Below are 19,095 nucleotides of genomic sequence, written 5' to 3' on the forward strand. Positions count from 1 at the left end.
AGCAGCAGTGTTGTTAATCTTACTTTAAAAAAGTAATTAATTACAGTTACAAATTACTTCTCCCAAAAATTAATTGAGTTAGTAACTCAGTTACCCGTTACTTTTCATGTTTTTTTTTTTCATTCCAAAAAAAAAGTATGACCCATGTTTTTTTTTCATTCCAAAAAAAAAAAACATGGGTCACACTATGTGAAGTTCAAAGGCTTTTTGGCACGATTGGCCCTAGCCCAATTCTTTACCTTAAACTTAACTAGACACACGGGTATTGCGGTAATTGTGATAACAAGATAGTAACCTTTGCTATGTTTGGAAGTCATTTAATGTTGTGAATCAACTGTTAAAATTGCTCCCGTTATTGCATTAGTTCCCTTCTGTCTACTTTCGACATGTGAAAACATAATTTAAAGATAGATTCAAGTCAAGATTTTGCCGATTTAGGAAGATTTTAGATAAAAAGTTTCTTAGGTCCGCTAAGAAGGTTCTCTACAACAGAGCATTCCTGAGAAGTATACTGTTTTAAGATGGCAGCTATTTACTAATGCCAGCGAGTCTATCATTTCGCATCTAGTTCTCTATACATATGCCAACGCCGCCGAGTCTGTCATTTCACATCTAGTTCTATACACATGTGATATCTACCGTAGCATCATGTGGGCGTAGTTTGTACGCTATCGGGTACAGTCAGGTATTATTCAAGCCACCTAGCATCGCGTTTGAAGCGGCGTCATACCTCCCACTCTGCTCTCTCCGTGAGTCCGTGTCCCTCAGACTTTTCTCGAGTCATTCAACCAACGTAGTAACGCATAGGAACACACACCTTTACTTACCTTTACTCTATAACGATAAAGGGGTTGCAAAGATGAGAAAAGTAATTAATTCGATTACTAGGTATATAACGATAAAGGCATTGCAAAGATGAGAAAAGTAATTAATTCGATTACTCGGTACTGAAAAAAATAAGGCCGTTAGTAACGTCGTTATATTCTAACGTCGTTATTACCAAGTGCGCAAAAGGCGGTAGGACACTCCCTGGAAGTGTGGGCTGTGTGACATAGCTCAGTGTCATGTTCCAAGATGAAACTGAGTGGCATGCATGAAAAAATTGACCTGAATTAGTTTATAATAAATCATTTTGAAAATACTGATTTCAATGTTATATTTTTTTCACCGCAATCAGTCTTTTCAATTTGTACATAGTGTAGTCGATAAACTTGATTGTATTTACTGTATATATTTGATAAGGTAATAGGTGCAATACCTAACCTGACAAGAGATATCCTCCAAACCCTCTTTATCTTAGATGGTAAATTATGATTATAATTTGCACTGTTGGCTTACTGTACAGTGGTATGAAAAAGTATCTGAACCTTTTGGAATTTCTCATTCTTCTGCATAAAATCATCATCAAATGTGAGATGATATTTATCAAAATCACACAGATAAAAATACAGTGTCTCCTTTAACTAAAACCACCTAAACATTTATAGGTTTTCATATTTTAATAAGGATAGCATACAAACAATGACGGAAGGGGGGAAAATAAGTAAGTGAACGCTCTGCCTAAAGAGATTTAAAGAGCAATTGAAACCAATTTTTACCAAACATTTTATGTCAGGTGTGATCCCAATCACTGATGAGTGGTTTAAAGCTGCCCTGCCAACTATAACACACACACCTGGTAAGAAATGTCTTGATGAGAAGCATATTTTGATGTGTCACCTGTGATCAAGGATTGTTGATTTGTATAAAGCTGGGAAAGGATAGAAAACCATCTCTAAAAGTCTGGATGTTCATCGATCGACAGTCAGAAAAGTTGTCTACAAATGGAGAGAGTTTGGCACTGTTTCTTCTCTCCTAAGATGTGGCCGTCCACCAAAGATGACACCAAGAGTTCAGCGCAGAATACTCAGAGAGGTAAAAAAAGAACCCTAGAGTGTCTGCTAAAAACTTACAGAAATCACTGGCATGGTCCAATATCTCTGTGCACACATCAACTATATATAAAACTATGGCCAAGAACGGTGTTTATGGGAGGACTTCATGGAGGAAGCCAATGCTGTCTAAAAAACATTGTTGCTTGTTTAATGTTTGCAAAAACGCACTTGGACACTCCACAGATGTTTTGGCAAAATATTTTGATGAAAACAGAGTTGAATTGTTTGGGAATAACACGAAACGTCATGAGTTGAGGAAAAATGCAGAAATATAAGAAATTACACTTTTTCATACCACTGTACCTAAACAGTTTTGACCATAGTATGTAGAAAGGACAAAAATGCCTCTGACCATACCAGCTGTTTTTCTTGAATTATGAAATACAAAACTATTCTTATTTTTTCTGTTGAATGTTTATCTTAACAAGTTGAATAAATAGTATTAAGCGTCAAAACGGTTCGTCGAGCATATTTGGTTGTCAATAGGACATCAATATTACAAATTTTGACCAAAAAAAAAAATTTTTTTTTTTTTTATTTTGTCTTTTGGGGTCCAAAATGTTGATAATAATTGGTCAGGGAAAAATACAACAGTTTGGCCATCGAGGTTATGGTGTCCTGAAAAAAGGGACCGAACAATGCTATTGTGAACATTGTTTTCTTTGAAAAATAATGGCAACATCAAAGGCATGCAAGATCACACAAAATAGGTCTGGACCTTAAAGAGTTAACAAATATTGATCCATATATAAGGCACTTCGGATTATAAGGCACACTATTGGCTTTTGAGAAAATTTAAGGCTTTTAAGTGCGCCTTATCGTGCGGAAAATACGAGACGTTATTTATATTATTCATATTTAATTACGTTTCAAACTATTCTTTAATGTTATAATGATAAATGCATTTATAGGGTTTTATACAAACTTATATATATTCTATATACACACACACACACACACACACAAAATGTATGTTAAAAATAGGGGGGGTGACATTACTTTGCGGTTTTTCAATTTACGCAGTTGGTTCTGGTTCCCATTAACAGCGATAATTGAGGGATCACTGTATCTTAATTTGATTTTGTGTTCCACAGGGTCTCAATTCTCTGATAACCTTTTTCACTAAAAGCACATTTATTGCAAACTGGAGGAACCTTATCGTCAGATCTGTGTGACTACAACTTCAAACTTTGCCAGACTGCCCCAATTATTTTATTTATTCTCATTTTCATCATATAAACAAATAAGACCTTTTGGCCAGGTGGCCCAGGAATTCCATCCTTTCCATTTCTCCCAGGTTGACCCTGTAAAGACATAAAAAGGCTATAGGACAAGTATATTGAACAATACAGTTTGTATTTATACATACAGGTAAACCTTGATAACCAGGAGGCCCAGGAGGTCCAATACTTCCTTTCGCACCCTGAAAATGTATTCCATTATAAATGACTGCCGTTTAAATTGGTAATAATAACAGATTTGATGTCAAAAGCCTTACCATTTGTCCGGCTTCACCCACCATTCCTGCTCGCCCGGGTGATCCAACTGGTCCCTGACAGTGGTGAAAGGTTTAGAGAGATTATAGACAAGTAATAATTACAAGATTTCTTATCTTGGATGTGCTCAATTCTCTGATGATTCCATTTTCAGTCGAATGGCATCTCAAATGGAGCAATTTAAATGCTCTGCCAATGAAGTATAGTTTCACAGATGGCCTATGTAAAGTTCAAAATGCATTTTGAATTTGGTTATTAATATTAAAATTCGAGATTGAAGTTAACTGAATGTTTTGTGGTGCAGTGGTTTGCAAAACTGTTTTTTCAATCCTTCCGGTGTAATTTCAAGTTACTGGATGAATATGTATGTCCAGCTCTGACAAACGTGACATTTAATTGCACTAGCATCCCCTATACTGGTATGTTGCCTTTGGATTTACTGAATGTTCAGCAGTTTGAGAGGCACACGATTTAGTGATACACAGACATTTGCCAGGAAAACAAATTTTCCACCCTTGGGTGGCCGTTCAAAATAAGAACAATTTGCACCGGCAGATGTTCTTGTATGCTGTGGGAATGGTGCTCTATATATCATAGAAAATCCCTAGAAAATCCCTGTCAACTCTCAGCTTGACATTATGGGATTTCAGAAGATTACTTTTTAACTGCTTTTCCAAAGCCAGTACAAGTACAGGAGTAGGACTATATAACAAATGGGACAGGTTTCGGAAATCTTCACATTTCAAGTAAGCACCGTATCACCTCAGTGAACCACAAAATAAAACCAAAATTGATCCCACAGAGACATCTTCACCTTAGTTTTGTATCTTTTCTGACTGAGACTGAAAAACAGAAGAGCAACCCATCCAAAGAGTACAGAACAAATTTTTCCACATCTTGATACTTTTCATTTCTCATCCAGCCATTCAAAGAGATCCAAGGACATAAACTCTTGTAGCTCTTAAAAGATAAATGTTAGTATGAGTTATAATAATTTCATATTAAAACCTCTTTTTGTTTTTATATAATTTGTAAAGTTAGTTTAACTAGTAGGTCATCATTGTTGCTGACGTCGCAATGCACTGTGGGTATCCCATATCAACACATATCAACTGGTTGCGCTGCTTTCAGATTATGGCTCTAGGGACATAGACATGTCATCTGCTCAGCCCTTTCAATTTGAACCCGAGCGGAACACTGATGAGCAGGACAGCACCACTGTCGATATTTCACAAACGAGCAGCAAAAGCAAAATGAATAGGAAAGACAGGATGTGACGAGACGAGAGTAGGTCAAAACTGGTAGTCTTCATGTGGCAAGTTCATCTAGTAATAGTGACAGCGAACACTCTCCTGCTCTAGTAATGTAGCAGGAAAGTGTTTGCTGTCAAGAACTCCATTTTTTTTTTTGCAGATCTTCACGGTAAACTATTGTGTGATAAAAGTTATTCCAATATAATTATGGAGATTGTTAGCATCCAGAGCTGTCGTGTGCTTTACATTTGATTAGGATATACAGTGTTATTTTTGCAGATAGCCCATCCATCACAGCACACAAAAACCTTTGATGTAGTTTGCCTCAACCGAGATGTCTAATGGGCTCCGCCTCTGCGACCGAGAAAGCGCCGCCTTAACTGAACGGAATCAGGTCACCAACCATCATATTTTTGTCACATAAAAGCGCTGTCCAGATTGATGATCGTCCTGCCGGTGCTCTCAGATTTTGCACCCTTATCAGATGTTGCTCCCAATGCTTTTGTGGCGGATATTAAGCATGCTTTTACATTCAGTTTGACTCTCATTATCCAAAGGTGCCAAATAACCAAGTTATATCATAAACATACACATGCCACATGATTACGGTAAATGATAAATGCTTAAGACGGATAAGCGATACGGAAACAAATTAATAAATGTATTAAATTTGGTTGGTTTGCTAGCTATTTGTATCATTTTCTGCCCAACAGATGATAATGACGCTTTATTTTGCACATTGAGATATATGAGGGATTCGTGGACTTTATTTGTACTTAAAGCACGTTCGCTGCATGCAGGTAGCGTTCAAGTACTAACATTAACTAACACTACAAAGACCATTTTATGTTTCTACATTGATAGTATGAATTTGGTTTCAGAATCTATTAGCTACGGTGGCCCTGAAGTGCAAAACACAACGGCAAATCAAAAACCCCAATGGCAAATTCAAAAGCACAACGGCAAATCAAAAAACACAATGGCAAATTCAAAAATACAACAGCATATAACATAACAAAAATACAAATTAAAAAACAAAACGGCAAATCACATGACAAGAAAACAAATTCGAAAACACAAGAGCAAACAACATAACAAAAAAACTAATAAAAAAAACAAAACGCCTAATCACATAACATAAAAACAAATTCTAAAACACAACGGCAAATAAGATAACAAAAATACAAATGAAAAAACAAAACGCAAAATCACATAACAAAAAAACAAATTCAAAAACACAACGGCAAATTCAAAAAACCAAACGGCAAATCACATAGCAAAAAAACCCAAAAAAACGTCAAATCGATGTGCCAAAGCAACGCTCCCATTGGTTCGATTTTCAGGCACACCCTGTGTTAACTGACACCACTATTTACAATCAATGGGAGCGTCGCGTTGGCACATCAAACGCACCAATACGAAAGTCGCGCTGACACACCATCGCAGCGCTGGCATATTTTACTTCTTAGGTATGTCCCAAATAAAAATATTCAAAACGATTGAAGATGTGTTATAGCGGAATCCACATTCGCATCTTTGGAAATGCTCATTTTGTTTTTGAATTTGCCATTGTGTTTTTTGATTTGCCGTTGTGTTTTGCACTTCAGGGCCACCGTAATTCGCTGCAATCAGTAACTGAAGTCCTCAGATGAAAACCAACAAATCTGTCACGGTCCACGAATGTCGAAGCAAGGTTGGACCCCAAAGCAGACAACAATAACAGAGGGATTGTGCACAAGGGTTTATTGAACACACACAAAAAACACACTGTCGCGAAAAGGGAGACCAAAAAAAAGGGGTCCGTGATAGCAAATCCAGATCAATAAAAAGAAAAAAAACAAGGGACATCCGTGGTGAGAGGCAAAGTGCAAATAATGCACTCAAATACCTGCACAAGGGAGAGGATTCCAAAAACGAGGGCGGCACTGGAACGAAAAAACCAAGACAAGGATGCAACGAGCAACAAAGAGATTGAAAATACAAATTGTGAAGTGGCAGCAAGTCAATATCTAGGCAACCCGCCTAGGATTGGTTTAAATACACTGCTGATGATCTGGAATTGGATGCAGGTACGATGTCGGGAACTCATCCCACATCTCTGTAACAAAACAATCTGACCAGCAGCAGAATGTGACAAAATCATGCCAGTTGTCATACTAGCTTTGCTAGTATCCAGCACAGCTATTTTCCCAGTACAACCCAACCGCGTCATCACCCCCAGCGTGCACTGCGCGGGTAAAACATGGCGCCCTCCGTAGGTCAAAACATGTACTAAATATTAAAGATTTTTAAACCAATGGCAATATTTTATGTTTCCATAACATATTTTAGTTAATGAGAACAGTTGTGGTTTATTTGGGCCTACAAGTCTATATACTCATGGATCCCTTCAAGATGTCTTTTGGTTGTGACTGTAAGTAAAAGTTGATGCCAAAGAAATTATCCTATTAGACTTCCCTGTAGGCGCAGGAGGTGTTTTGTTAGGAAAGTGTTGGTCTCTGTCGGAACTGTCAACTGCCACAAAATGCTTGTTCTTGTTTTCTTTTGTCTTAGTCCTACAATCAAGTCTTTTGAAACACACATAAATGGCTCTGCTTTTCCTTAGATATAAGACAGATAAAATCCAGTTAAAATCATTCACACAAACACGTACACCCCAAATCAATCTAAAGGTACTTTCCATGTGAAGCTGCTCTAGGATCACGCTCCCCACACGTTAAAAGAGTCCAACTAATCCCACATGAAGATGCACTTTGGCACCAGCGGCAAGGAAAATCTCCCATCCACATAACAAACCTTGAACAGAACCAAGACTCACTGTGTCAGCAAATACAACCCAATCTTAAGTGTGTCTTGCTCTCATGGGAGCGATTTTTATATTGAAAACACATGGCAACAAGAGAGATTGATGCATCAGTGTCAAACTGTGAATGTTCCTTGAAGGGATTTCCTGCTAATTCACGAGTTTATCTTCAGAGCAGCTTCCATTGAGTGGACACAAACAAATACACCTTGTGCCATGTTACTATTACTGTTTCTTGCATTTTGGTTGAAATTCATTCCTCTCCCGGAACTACAGCAGCAACCTTATTTACAACAGCTGCGACCTCCATTGATGTGTCTGTCATTTGGTTTTCTTTAAGAGTAACATTAACTCCCATTGGGAAGCTCTTGTGGACACGGCAGTTAGGCAGGATTTATACTACATTGTACAAGTGATCCAATTCTAATTGTTTTCTCCCTTGATTATTATATAAAGAGAAAAAAGTGTGATCTTAGATCCCATATAAGTAGCTGTAGGAATTTTCCCCACAAATATGTACATAGCACCCCATCAGTAAATCAAAACTACTCAAAAAGATAAGACACAAGCCGTAATTTGTAATTTACGGTGGACAGTAAAGCAACCGTAAGATAAATTACACCCCCCAAAATGCCATAATCATAAATTTGAAGTGGGCTTCACGATGGCTGGGTCCACTCACATTGGACAAGTTCTATTGTATCATGCTTAGCAGGGCTACCCTTCCCTCCTGTAGCCTGACTTGCATTCATTGGGCCTGCATTCATCCACAACCCAATAAAACAGAGCAGAACAAAAGAACTACTTTACTGTTGCTTTCATGACAGTGGGATTGTTTTCAGTTATTTCTGTCATACAAGGTGAAGAACAATCACAATGAACTGGTAATCAATCCAGTGTGTAGACTACTGGGAAAATTCCATGTGTTCTTCAAAAACACGGTGAATATAAACAGTGGTGAAATGTAACGAAGTAAATGTACTTAAGTACATATTTGTGTATCTGTACTTGAGTACAAATATTTAATGGTACTTATTACTTTTACATAACAACATTTTACAGCATGTACTTTTTACTCCACTACTTTTCAAATTGTCGCCTGTGTTACACCTTACATTTGTTTTTTTTTGTTTTGTTTTGTTTTGTTTCTCATTGTGAATTGATAATTTCGTTTTTTGATGCCTCCACGCCATCGTTAAGCCCGTGCAACCATACTGTAATTTAGCACTTGAGGCAGCAACAAAAGTACAAGCAAGTCTATGAGCAAGATTAGGCGGGTGAACAAGATATAGAACAATAAAAAACAACGGTGAGAGCAGCGCGCCATCAGATGGGTGCTGCACAGTCTTGTACAGTAGGTGCCACAGTCTTGTACAGTAGGTGGCAGTATGCACCTGATAGTTGCTTGAAATCTGCCATTAAGCCAAGTTTTGGAGTTTTGGAGCTTGTTAAGCTTATGTTTACAGTGCAGTCAATTTTATTGTTGCTTTTTCCATTCTGCACAGTTTTCAATAAAACTGAGCAGTCAATTAATGTTCTAGTTCTTTCTTTGAATATTGACTTAGATCTCTGTATGTACAGTATGTTTGTATTTATATTAAATATATATATACGTACATTACGTTTTAGCATCCAGAGAAAATAATTTTACTTTTTCTTGTAAAGTAATTTTAAAGCAAGTACTTTTGTACTTTTACTTGAGTATTTTTTTTAGATACTTATACTCTTACTTAAGTATTTTTTTTTTGTACCAGTACCTGTACTTTCACCCATAGACTTCATAATGTTATTGGTGGGTCACCTCCGACATACATGTCATACACTGTGCCTCGCCTTTAAGCAGGGGGCCTCCCTACATCAAGAGGAGTTATTCTGAAACACACGCACGCAACTCAACGCTGGATTTAGGTTGAAAAAGTACAAAAGCTGTACCGCATACAAACAGGAAGGATTGTCTCAGGAGTGATTTTTTCGATGATTCAAGATAATTATTATTATGCTTTGTAGCATGCATGCATTTTGAAAAGTGAAAAAAATCAATGGGAGACATTAACTGCTACAGCATTGGTGGCATAGTTCGCAATATTTACGTGAAAATGAATGCTAACTGCGCATTTGTTTTGCTTTTTACCAAAAATAGAGATGGTTTCACGTCCAAATCTATAAAGAATTCAGGGATTTAAGCATTTATTCACAAGAATTTTCAGTGGAAAAAGTTGTTTGTGATGATAAGGCGGCACCAGATTGGCTTAAAGACTAGCAGCACGTTTGACATATTTACGTAAAATAAATGCTCACTGCACGGTTCTTTGCTCTTCTAACAAAGAATCAAGACTGTTTTACATCCATATCTATAAAAAATTGAAGGATTTAAGCATTTATTCAGAAGAATTTCCAACATAAAAAGCTCTTTGTGATGATAAGGCAGCGCCACAGTGGCTTCAAGACTAGCAGCACATTCGACATATTTACGTAAAATAAATGCTAACTGCCCAGTTCATTGCTCTTTTAACAAAGAATCGAGACTGTTTTACGTCCATATCTATAAAGAATTCAGCGATTTAAGCATTTATTCACAAGAATTTTCAACGGAAAAATCTCTTTGTGATGATAAGGTGGCGCTACAATGGCTTATAGACCAGCAGCACATTCGACATATTTATGTAAAATAAATGCTAACTTCATGGTTCTTTGCTCTTATAACAAAGAATCAAGACTATTTTATGTCCATATCTATAAAAAATTGAGGGATTTACGCATTTATTCACAAGACTTTTCAACATAAAAAGCTCTTTATCTGTGTTTCCACTCGGTCAGCTTTGACAGAGATAGGCCCCCTATTAGTCGGCCCTGCGCCCAGTGTCTCGTCAATATCATTATGAAGTCTATGTTTTACCCAGGTAAGAAAGAAAAAGTGAGTACATCGTCCACCGCTGAATATGAATACAGTAGATCGATAGCAATAACTACCTTCTCTCCAGGTTGTCCAGGTGGTCCCGTTAAGCCTGGCGCACCTCTCTGACCCTGAGTGAACAGAAATGTATTATAAAATTGGATTTATGGGTAAGAGATGACAAAGAAGCAGTAGTGCAACAAATAAGCTTTTGACCTTCCTACCGAAACACCGGGCCTCCCCTGCTCGCCTTTTAATCCATCAGCTCCACGTTGACCCTAACAGACACAATGTACATTTTCACTATGGGTTTTGTGACTGCAATTGACAATGTCATTGAAATAATGATCACCTTTATTCCTGGTGTTCCTGGAAACCCATGACTCCCTCTAATGCCTGGTATGCCCTTCATTCGCAAAAAATACATAGATATTCAGGTAACCTTTTACTGATCGTGTTTTCATCAGGTGATATAATTTTTTTTTTTTTTTTTTTCCATCATGGAAAAATTTACAATAACTATGAAGTCTTTATTAACCCAACAATTACTATAGTTAGATTGGATAATTTTACGACGAACCAAGGAGAGATTACTGTTTTTGTTTTTTTTGTGTTTGTATATTGAACTATGTAGTACTCACAGGCTTACCATCAGCACCATTACGTCCAGGCTGACCTGATTTGCCATTGTTTCCTGGTTCACCCTAGAAATAAAAAAATATATATATCATGATAAGAACTTGTTGCTGGGTTGTTTGTCCTACAATCTCCCAATATTAGAAATTATCCACTGATGATGAAACTTAAATGCTGGTATACATTAAGTATTACCATGACGATAAGCCACGATACATAAGCACCTTGTTGCTGTATCAAAACAATCAACAAAAACACTGAAAAACACAATATTACTTTTCTTCAGTGCAAAGAATATGATAAGTTGAATAGAAAACATGCGTTGAATGCAGTAAACAAAATTTTCTAAGAAACATCCTCAGAACATTATGGAACCCCAAAAGGGTCGAAATTAAACAAACAAAGACACCATTTTGAAATTAATACAATTTCCATAAATAACAGACAAATTGTGTAATATGGACCTTAAATTGTAAAAGAAGGTAATACGATTATGAAAAAGATTTTACAAGATAAAAAGCATCTTTCACAAAGTCATTTTTTTCATAATGTCTTTTTCCAAATGGCCTTTTTATTTCATAGTGTCGTTTTTCAGCACAATGAATTGTCTTCTTTCAATCAAATACAGAGGGCGGGGTCAGTTAAGTGATTGGCTTGAGTCTGGTCTGGTCGCTAGGACTTTTTAGCGTCTGGTCGCTAGCATTTTTTTTTTTTAATCATTATTTTATTTTATTATATATTTTTTTTAATAAGTTGTCCTGTTCAGCTGTTTGACACGGAGAATAGAAGTCTGTTTCCGGTTGATCAGAACAGTTTTAATGTTTCACATTGAGAGTATGACATACTCCCGTTGTGATCATTCAACATACCTCGTTTATTACGACAAAGCAGCGAACAGGAAGGGGTATTGGGGGTACAGAAGAAAAGAAAAGAAACAAAAGAGAAGAATAAAACACAAACCACAAGAAGAAATCCAACATAATACAAGCAAAGCGCCTACATTAACTATGAATATGTTGGTGCGATCGTCAGCTAGTTGTATTTCTGGTTGACACCATGTGGGGGGCCTGTTGACCAGGGAAAGAAGGGGGGAGTCTATAAGCTAGGTGATTGGGAGGGGTGGAGTGGACACAAATCAGCTCTGTCATCTAGAAACGAGTCAGCGTGTGAATCCTTTGTGAGTGTAAGCCCGTTGGCAACCGACCCTACGCTGCCCCATCGCCCATCCCGGCACACTAAAAATTTTCTGAAAAAGGAATTACGTACTTACATTGGTTGTGGATGCACACGAAGGAAAGCTCTCTCTCACCGCGTCTTCCCCGTGTCTTTAAGCATTTATTTTTGCCTTATTCATGTTGCAGAAGTATGTTTATGATGCAACTTGTTCATTTAGCATCTTTGGATAATATTTAAAGTCCAATTGAATGTAAAGGTGATTCTTCTTCGCCATAAAAGGTTCGGAGAAAAATCTGTCATATTTGCTAAAAGAACACAACCGTGACAACCACAAGCAGCTTGAGTTGCCAGGTTGGATAGTTTTCACGTTTTCAAGTTTTTTGTTTTCTTTTAAACAGTGTTTTTAACCTTTGGCTTTATCTGCAGTTTTGTCAGAAAGTTTCTAAGGCTAGGGTGATACCGCAGGTCTTAATGCACGAATCCGATTCTTTACGTTTTGGTTTTTTTTTGACTCAGGTGAGGCATTAACTTGGCGGTCTGAGCGGGAAAAGTCGCATAAAAGTGGACCATTTCAAATTCGATCTAGATCACTTTCAAATGTGGTTAAAATCCAATCTGGGCCACATTTTTCCCAGATTTGGCTGCGGTCTAAATTGACAATCCCCCCAAATCGAAATTTATGCAGCAATTACGTCAGCAAAGAGCGAGAGAGACAGGGCGCTACGGTAGCAGTGCAGCTGTGCATTAGCGTTAGCGCCTACTTTGAACGCAGCTTTTGGAGAGGGGGCAGGCTTGACAACAGTCATAAAAAATAAAATGGGTTGAGGATAAGCCTGAGAATGCTTGGTTTTTTTCTTTGCTCCAAGTGAGCAATATTTCAAGATCTCACACATGGCCAGGAGTCGGGGCAAACTGTCCGTATGTGTGTGTGTGTGGGCATCATGTGTAGTCATTAGTTTTGATGCTCCTGCGCATGCGGATCAGTTTGTTCAGCGCATGTCGGACTGCGAATAAGTGCGAATGCGTGATACTTGAACGGGCTCAATGGACAATGGCAGTCTTAATGGGTACACCAAAAAAAAACAGATATGACAAAAAATTGGAATCGTGCATTAAGACCTGTGGTATGAACCTAGCCCAATTCTGAACTTATGAATGACCACGTCTCCCATGACTGCCCTGGATTCACACAGTATATGAGATGAGACTTAGGGGATGGGGGAAATCACTGTTCTATTATATCATGTCTAGTGAGATGTGTTGACATCGCATATACCACAGTAGTTACATATGTTACTTGCTGCACAACACCAGTACTTGACAATGAACGAGGTTATGAATGCCGCTCACAACCACTAGAATGAGTGTGTTGACAGTAATGCTCATGAGACAAAAATATGATGCGTTCAGTTTATGTTCGCCCAAAATATGAATGTGTTCATAAACATGATCATTCAATGAATGCGTTCATGCACAACACTGGGTGAGTTACATTTTCCCTGCACTTATTGTTTGTTTTTAGCCCCATCATGTTATTTTATATTTACTGTAATTTTCTGCCAAACACTGCTGGTCCGTGAAAAAAAGGCCCACATCACACCGGTCCGTGATGCAAAAACGGTTGGGGACCACTGACTTAACCAATTCCGCCTGTTGTATTTGATTGACAGCAAACGCTTTGTGCTGAAAAACGACTTTATTAAATAAAAAGGCCATTGTGGAAAAAGACATTATGAAAAAAATGGCTTCGTGAAAAATATCATTGTGCTGAAAAACGACATCATGAAATTTAAAAAAAAAAAAAAAAGGAAAAAGGCATAATGAAATAAAAAACACTTTGTGGTAAACACTTTTCTGTATAATATTTTTCATTATATTACCTTATTTTACAGTTTAGGCGATATGACACAATTTGTTATTTATCAAAATGGTATTTATTGCAAAATGTTGTTTTTATTTATTTAATATTAACTAGGGCTGTCAAACGATTAATATTTTTAATCGAGTTAATCACAGCTTAATAATTAATTGTAATTAATCGCAATTCAAACCATTTGTAAAATATAACACATTTTTCTGTAAATTATTGTTGGAATGGAAAGATAAGACACAAGACAGATATATACATTCAACATACTGTACATAAGTACTGTATTTGTTTATTATAACAATAAATCAACAAGGTGGCATTAACATTAACATTTTGTTAAAGCGATCCATGGATAGAAAGACTTGTAGTTCTTAAAAGATAAATGTTAGTCCAAGTTATAGAAATTTTATATTAAACCCCTCTTAATGTTTTCATTTTAATAAAATTTGTAAAAATTTCAATCAAAAAAATAAACTAGTAGCTCGCCATTGTTGATGTCAATAATTACACAGTGCTCATGGTGCTTAAACCCATAAAATCAGTCGCACCAAAGCGCCAGCAGAGGGAGCCAAAAAACACAAGTAACAAGTGGACATGACACTGTGCTTTCATTTTAATCTGTTTGAGCGGGGCATGTGCGTTAATTGCGTCAAATATTTTAACGTGATTAATTTAAACAATTAATTAACCCTTTTGGAGTTCCATAAAACATAACTGGCTTGTAATTATAACATCTAACTGTATTTAATAACTAAGAACACACAGCACAAATATAAAGTAGCCTTGCATAATGGACTTCATGCTGCTTCCCGATGTCTCAAGACAAATACAAAGTATATCCCGATTTGATCAAAAGCAGCTGGCTGTTATTGCAAATTTCCACTAATAAATGGAAGCTGTCTAGTATACGTGTCATGCTGTAGTTCGTGCATTCTTTAATTGTAACTAAGTTGTCATAAAAAGGTGAACTCAGTTAGTGTCGGTTGCAAAAGACATCCAGCAGTTTATGTCAAAATACCAAGGATGTCTGCGAGGCATTCTGGGAATATTCCAAGGAGACAATAAGAATCTTTATATGGAAAAACTGACTTTCATGCCTGGAAGTCCTGGAGGTCCCTGGGGACAAACACAAGATTCCTCAGTTTCTTCAGCATAATCTGGACTGTTAGAACACTGCGGGGAGGGAGAAAAAAAAAGATTTGCATTTATAGTTTTAAATGAACAGTATGAAAATGATGAAAATCTAAACTGTGATTGTAAATTAGGTATAACAAAATTATACATAGTATTTATATTAGTTGTAACGCAAATATTTTGAAAATCCATGTTTTGTTTCTCTATGAATAATACGTAGAAATGCTTTTTGTCATTGGGTCAATAATAAATACGCGTCAAATTAAACAGGTGGCTTCTACCACAAAGATGTTTCATTGCATATAAAATTGATAAGTAGACTTATAATGAGAAGCAGATGTGTTGCAAATCTGTAATGATTGGCAAACATCTGTGATTGTAGGCTTCAGAATTTGTCTTGCATTAGTAATATGGCAAGACTATAATAGTGAGTTCCAAACAACATAATGATGAGACATCAGAAGAGTTGCAGAGCTAGAAAGAACTTGGCTACAGGACACCCTCCAATAAATTGTGGAATTTACAATATTATGTGTTCTAGTAGAATTATCTGCTGAGTTGACAAAATCTACTACACGATGTGATGGTTAAGTAGCACGCTGTTGCAAACAAATGTGCCGCTAACTGATGGTAAAACCGACGGTTAGCGGAAACAGACGTAGATTCAGAGTGAGAAATAGGTGAGAAGAAGTTATCTTTGTTGCTTTTGGGAAGAGGAATTGCAAAGTCAACTTCATATGACTTGTACATACCACCCCTGGTATTTCACACGCAGTCTCACGGTTGTTCTGCTCAGGGTCACAGTAGATACGAAGCTTTTGAATTTCAAACTGCATAAAATAGAAAACAACACACAATTAAAACATCCACAATGATATAAATCATGCTAATGAATAAAAATGGTAACATTTGCGGTTCTATAATCACAACATTATTTGCGCTCTGCTTCTAATAAACTGGAAATATTTCAGAACTCCCTTGTGAGCGAGAGTTTATCACTCTTATAAATGCCGGCGGCTTATGCATCATTTTTCATTGAGTGCTGACAAGATATCAGGAAAATCTGATGATAAGATAAGAGATACAGGTAATCCCCAGGTTATGAACAAGTTCCGCTCCTACACTGGTGACGTAACAAAACTTTCAGTCGGAATTAACCCTTTAAATACGCCTAAATAACCCCCAGATCTCAAAATAACCATTCAAAAACATGTATTATACATCATTGTACCAGTGTTTTTTTCGTCAATGACGACAACAAAAACATTTCATTACCGAACATTATTTTCATGTCGATGACGTAACGATGACGAGCTGGAAACGCGTCTTGGATGACTGTACGTCTGACGAGACGAGAACGAGATGAAAATGCGCCATCGTACCTGTCATATTTTCACAATGTGTGACATTTGATAGTTGTGCACATAGTTTTTTTTGTGCTCGTAGTCAGTCAGCCTGCTTCCGAGCCGTGTTTTGTGTCATTCACATGTCATTCGCACGTCCCTACCCTGAGGGGTGATATAGCATGATTTAACAATGGCAGCTGCAACGGCGCGAGGATTTATGGTCGTGTTTTAACTATAAACCAAACGAAAGAAGAACGCAATGCACTGTCCCCAGGGGAGACAAAGATGAAAAGTGTGGCCACATACTGGGTGGAAAAAGTACTATGAATCTGAATTGGCACCGAAAAGATCGACACGCTGATATTTATGCAAAGGTAAGTTGTTACAAGTCATTTTAGGATATCATAGACCGATAGTTTTATTTAGCAAATGGTCCATTATCATTTTAATATGTATTTTCCACATTTTGGGTATACCGTATTGGCCTGAATATAAAACGGTATTTTTTGCATTGAAATAACACTGAAAAAGAGGGAGTCATCTAATATTTGCCGTCTAGACATTATACCCATTCACGACGCTAGATGGCGCCAGATATCATTGAAGTGATGTTCTGTCATGACAGATCTCAGCTACTCTCCCCGTTCACGACGCTAGATGGCGCCAGATATCATTGAAGCAAGCAATGTTCTGTCATGACATATCTCAGCTACTCTTTTTAGTTTAGCCAGTTTGCAACATTTTATTGCAATGTTTTTCCTAATTCAGATTTGTTTCAAGACTACAGTTACGGTTAGACTTCACTTTCATGGTTAATACAGTTATTGCAATTTTGTTGTTTTCTAACAATAGATTGGTTTATTTACCTTTAAAAAACCAGAAGCCATTCATTTACGAATGTGATTGAACTTTAGTTTACATATTTAAATGTTCAGATATTAAGATTTGAATGAGGCAAAATAACATGCTTTTTCTCTCAAATATATTATTACAATCATTTGTACTGTAATTATTTTCTGTATAAAAATAATTTGGTGTTCAAAAAGTCTTTTTTCAAACTTGAGACTTGAAAAAGAGAGGGTTGTCTTTTGAGGGCCGTCTTATATTCGGGCCAATACGGTATATGGAGAGCCGGGTTTAGATTAATATTTTAGTTTATTTGCGCTGCTATTATTAATAATCCTTTGAAAGTAAACAATGTGCAGCCTGCTAACATCATGTTATGGGGTGATCATTTGGCCATACTTGTTCACGCGGCACGCGCTTTAACCTGTATTTGGACCTTCTAAAACCTAGTTTAAAGACGTGTTGCTGTTCCCCATAGGTTTAAAATGACAGAAAATCTTAATTGACCTATATAAAGTAGTATTTTTACAATAGACAGTTTGTAAGTTGACAACGAATATTAACATTCATTGGCAGCCCTCCCACTTTTAATGAATTTGACGTCTAGCGTTGTCAATGGCAGCCAATGAGTTAATATAAAACAAACACAAACAGGCCATTTGCAGACTGTTTACATTAGACTTTTCATGGTCTAGCCAATGTGTGTTAAAGTACAACATACAGAGTACTGAAAATAAATATTCAGATACTCTTGTTTATATAACAGTGAATGTCTTAATTGCATTTGTAAATGCATTCCTCTCCCCCATCCAGATCCCTAAGGTCGAAATGTCTAAAGAGAACAAGAAGAATAACAGGATACAGTTGTCTCGTACAGCAGCTTTTACCACAGTGTCCATATACAAGGCAGACTTGTTGGAACAATGTGCCAAAGAAAATGCGCTTGCTCTTTGGATTGGGCGTACCTTACTACCTGCCTCCACAGGTGAGTTACTGCAGTGCAATTCAATTTGGACTTGTTCTGAGTGGGCCAGGAGTTGGTTATTAGTACTATATTGTTTTACAGTTATCAGGGTTTGGCTTATTTTAATTTCCAAACATGTTATGTATACTTCCATAAGTTCCATTTAAGTTATAAACTACATATATGACTTGTATCTCCCTGCACAGCAGGATTTTTATTTCATTGCATTCATTGTGTGAATTTTACCAAAATAAATCCAGCGTTGTGAAAATGTGTTTACTTGTCTGTCAATGTTCATTCAAAATGGTTGGCAACTTTTATTTCTTTTACTAAAACCTTGTGTATCCGTCAACTAATACTAGACTAACATTTTTTGAGTTTTCGTCAACTATAACTAGGATAAAACTTGTTTGAATATTATAGAAGTATTTTCATCCAAAAGACTAAGACTAAGACTTAAATTAAAAGGGCTGCCAAAAACAACACTGCCTTGTACTGTCCCCACCAAGACATTGAAGCTAAATCCTAGCTAGACAGTGAGCTAAGCTCCGAAATGACGATATCAGACATCCGTGTGGTTTGCTGACTTTATTCAGCTGCTCATGATATCAACACTTGCCAAATTAAACTAAAATAAAAATTGAATTAAATCAGTTTCATCTTCAATAACAGCACTTCAAACGTGTGTTCATAACTAGCTGCTGGTACTCAAAACCGTGCATCACAAAACAAAAGTTATCATTG

General features: G+C 36.9%; 1 protein-coding gene across 1 annotated transcript in view; it reads right to left on the bottom strand.

The window, feature by feature from the left end:
- col21a1 (collagen, type XXI, alpha 1) overlaps positions 1–19,095 on the bottom strand; it is a 74,380-nt gene that overhangs the window by 17,385 nt on the left and 37,900 nt on the right. The window contains exons 7-15 of the mRNA XM_057848648.1: positions 15,948–16,025; positions 15,151–15,234; positions 11,021–11,083; positions 10,732–10,785; positions 10,604–10,657; positions 10,457–10,510; positions 3,433–3,486; positions 3,304–3,357; positions 3,185–3,238 (exon numbers count right to left, since the gene is read on the bottom strand). Coding sequence (XP_057704631.1) covers positions 3,185–3,238; positions 3,304–3,357; positions 3,433–3,486; positions 10,457–10,510; positions 10,604–10,657; positions 10,732–10,785; positions 11,021–11,083; positions 15,151–15,234; positions 15,948–16,025 — 549 coding nt within the window. The remainder of the gene's footprint in view (positions 1–3,184; positions 3,239–3,303; positions 3,358–3,432; positions 3,487–10,456; positions 10,511–10,603; positions 10,658–10,731; positions 10,786–11,020; positions 11,084–15,150; positions 15,235–15,947; positions 16,026–19,095) is intronic.

This window comes from Corythoichthys intestinalis, chromosome 10 (assembly GCF_030265065.1).
Source record: "Corythoichthys intestinalis isolate RoL2023-P3 chromosome 10, ASM3026506v1, whole genome shotgun sequence".
Lineage (NCBI taxonomy): Eukaryota > Metazoa > Chordata > Actinopteri > Syngnathiformes > Syngnathidae > Corythoichthys > Corythoichthys intestinalis.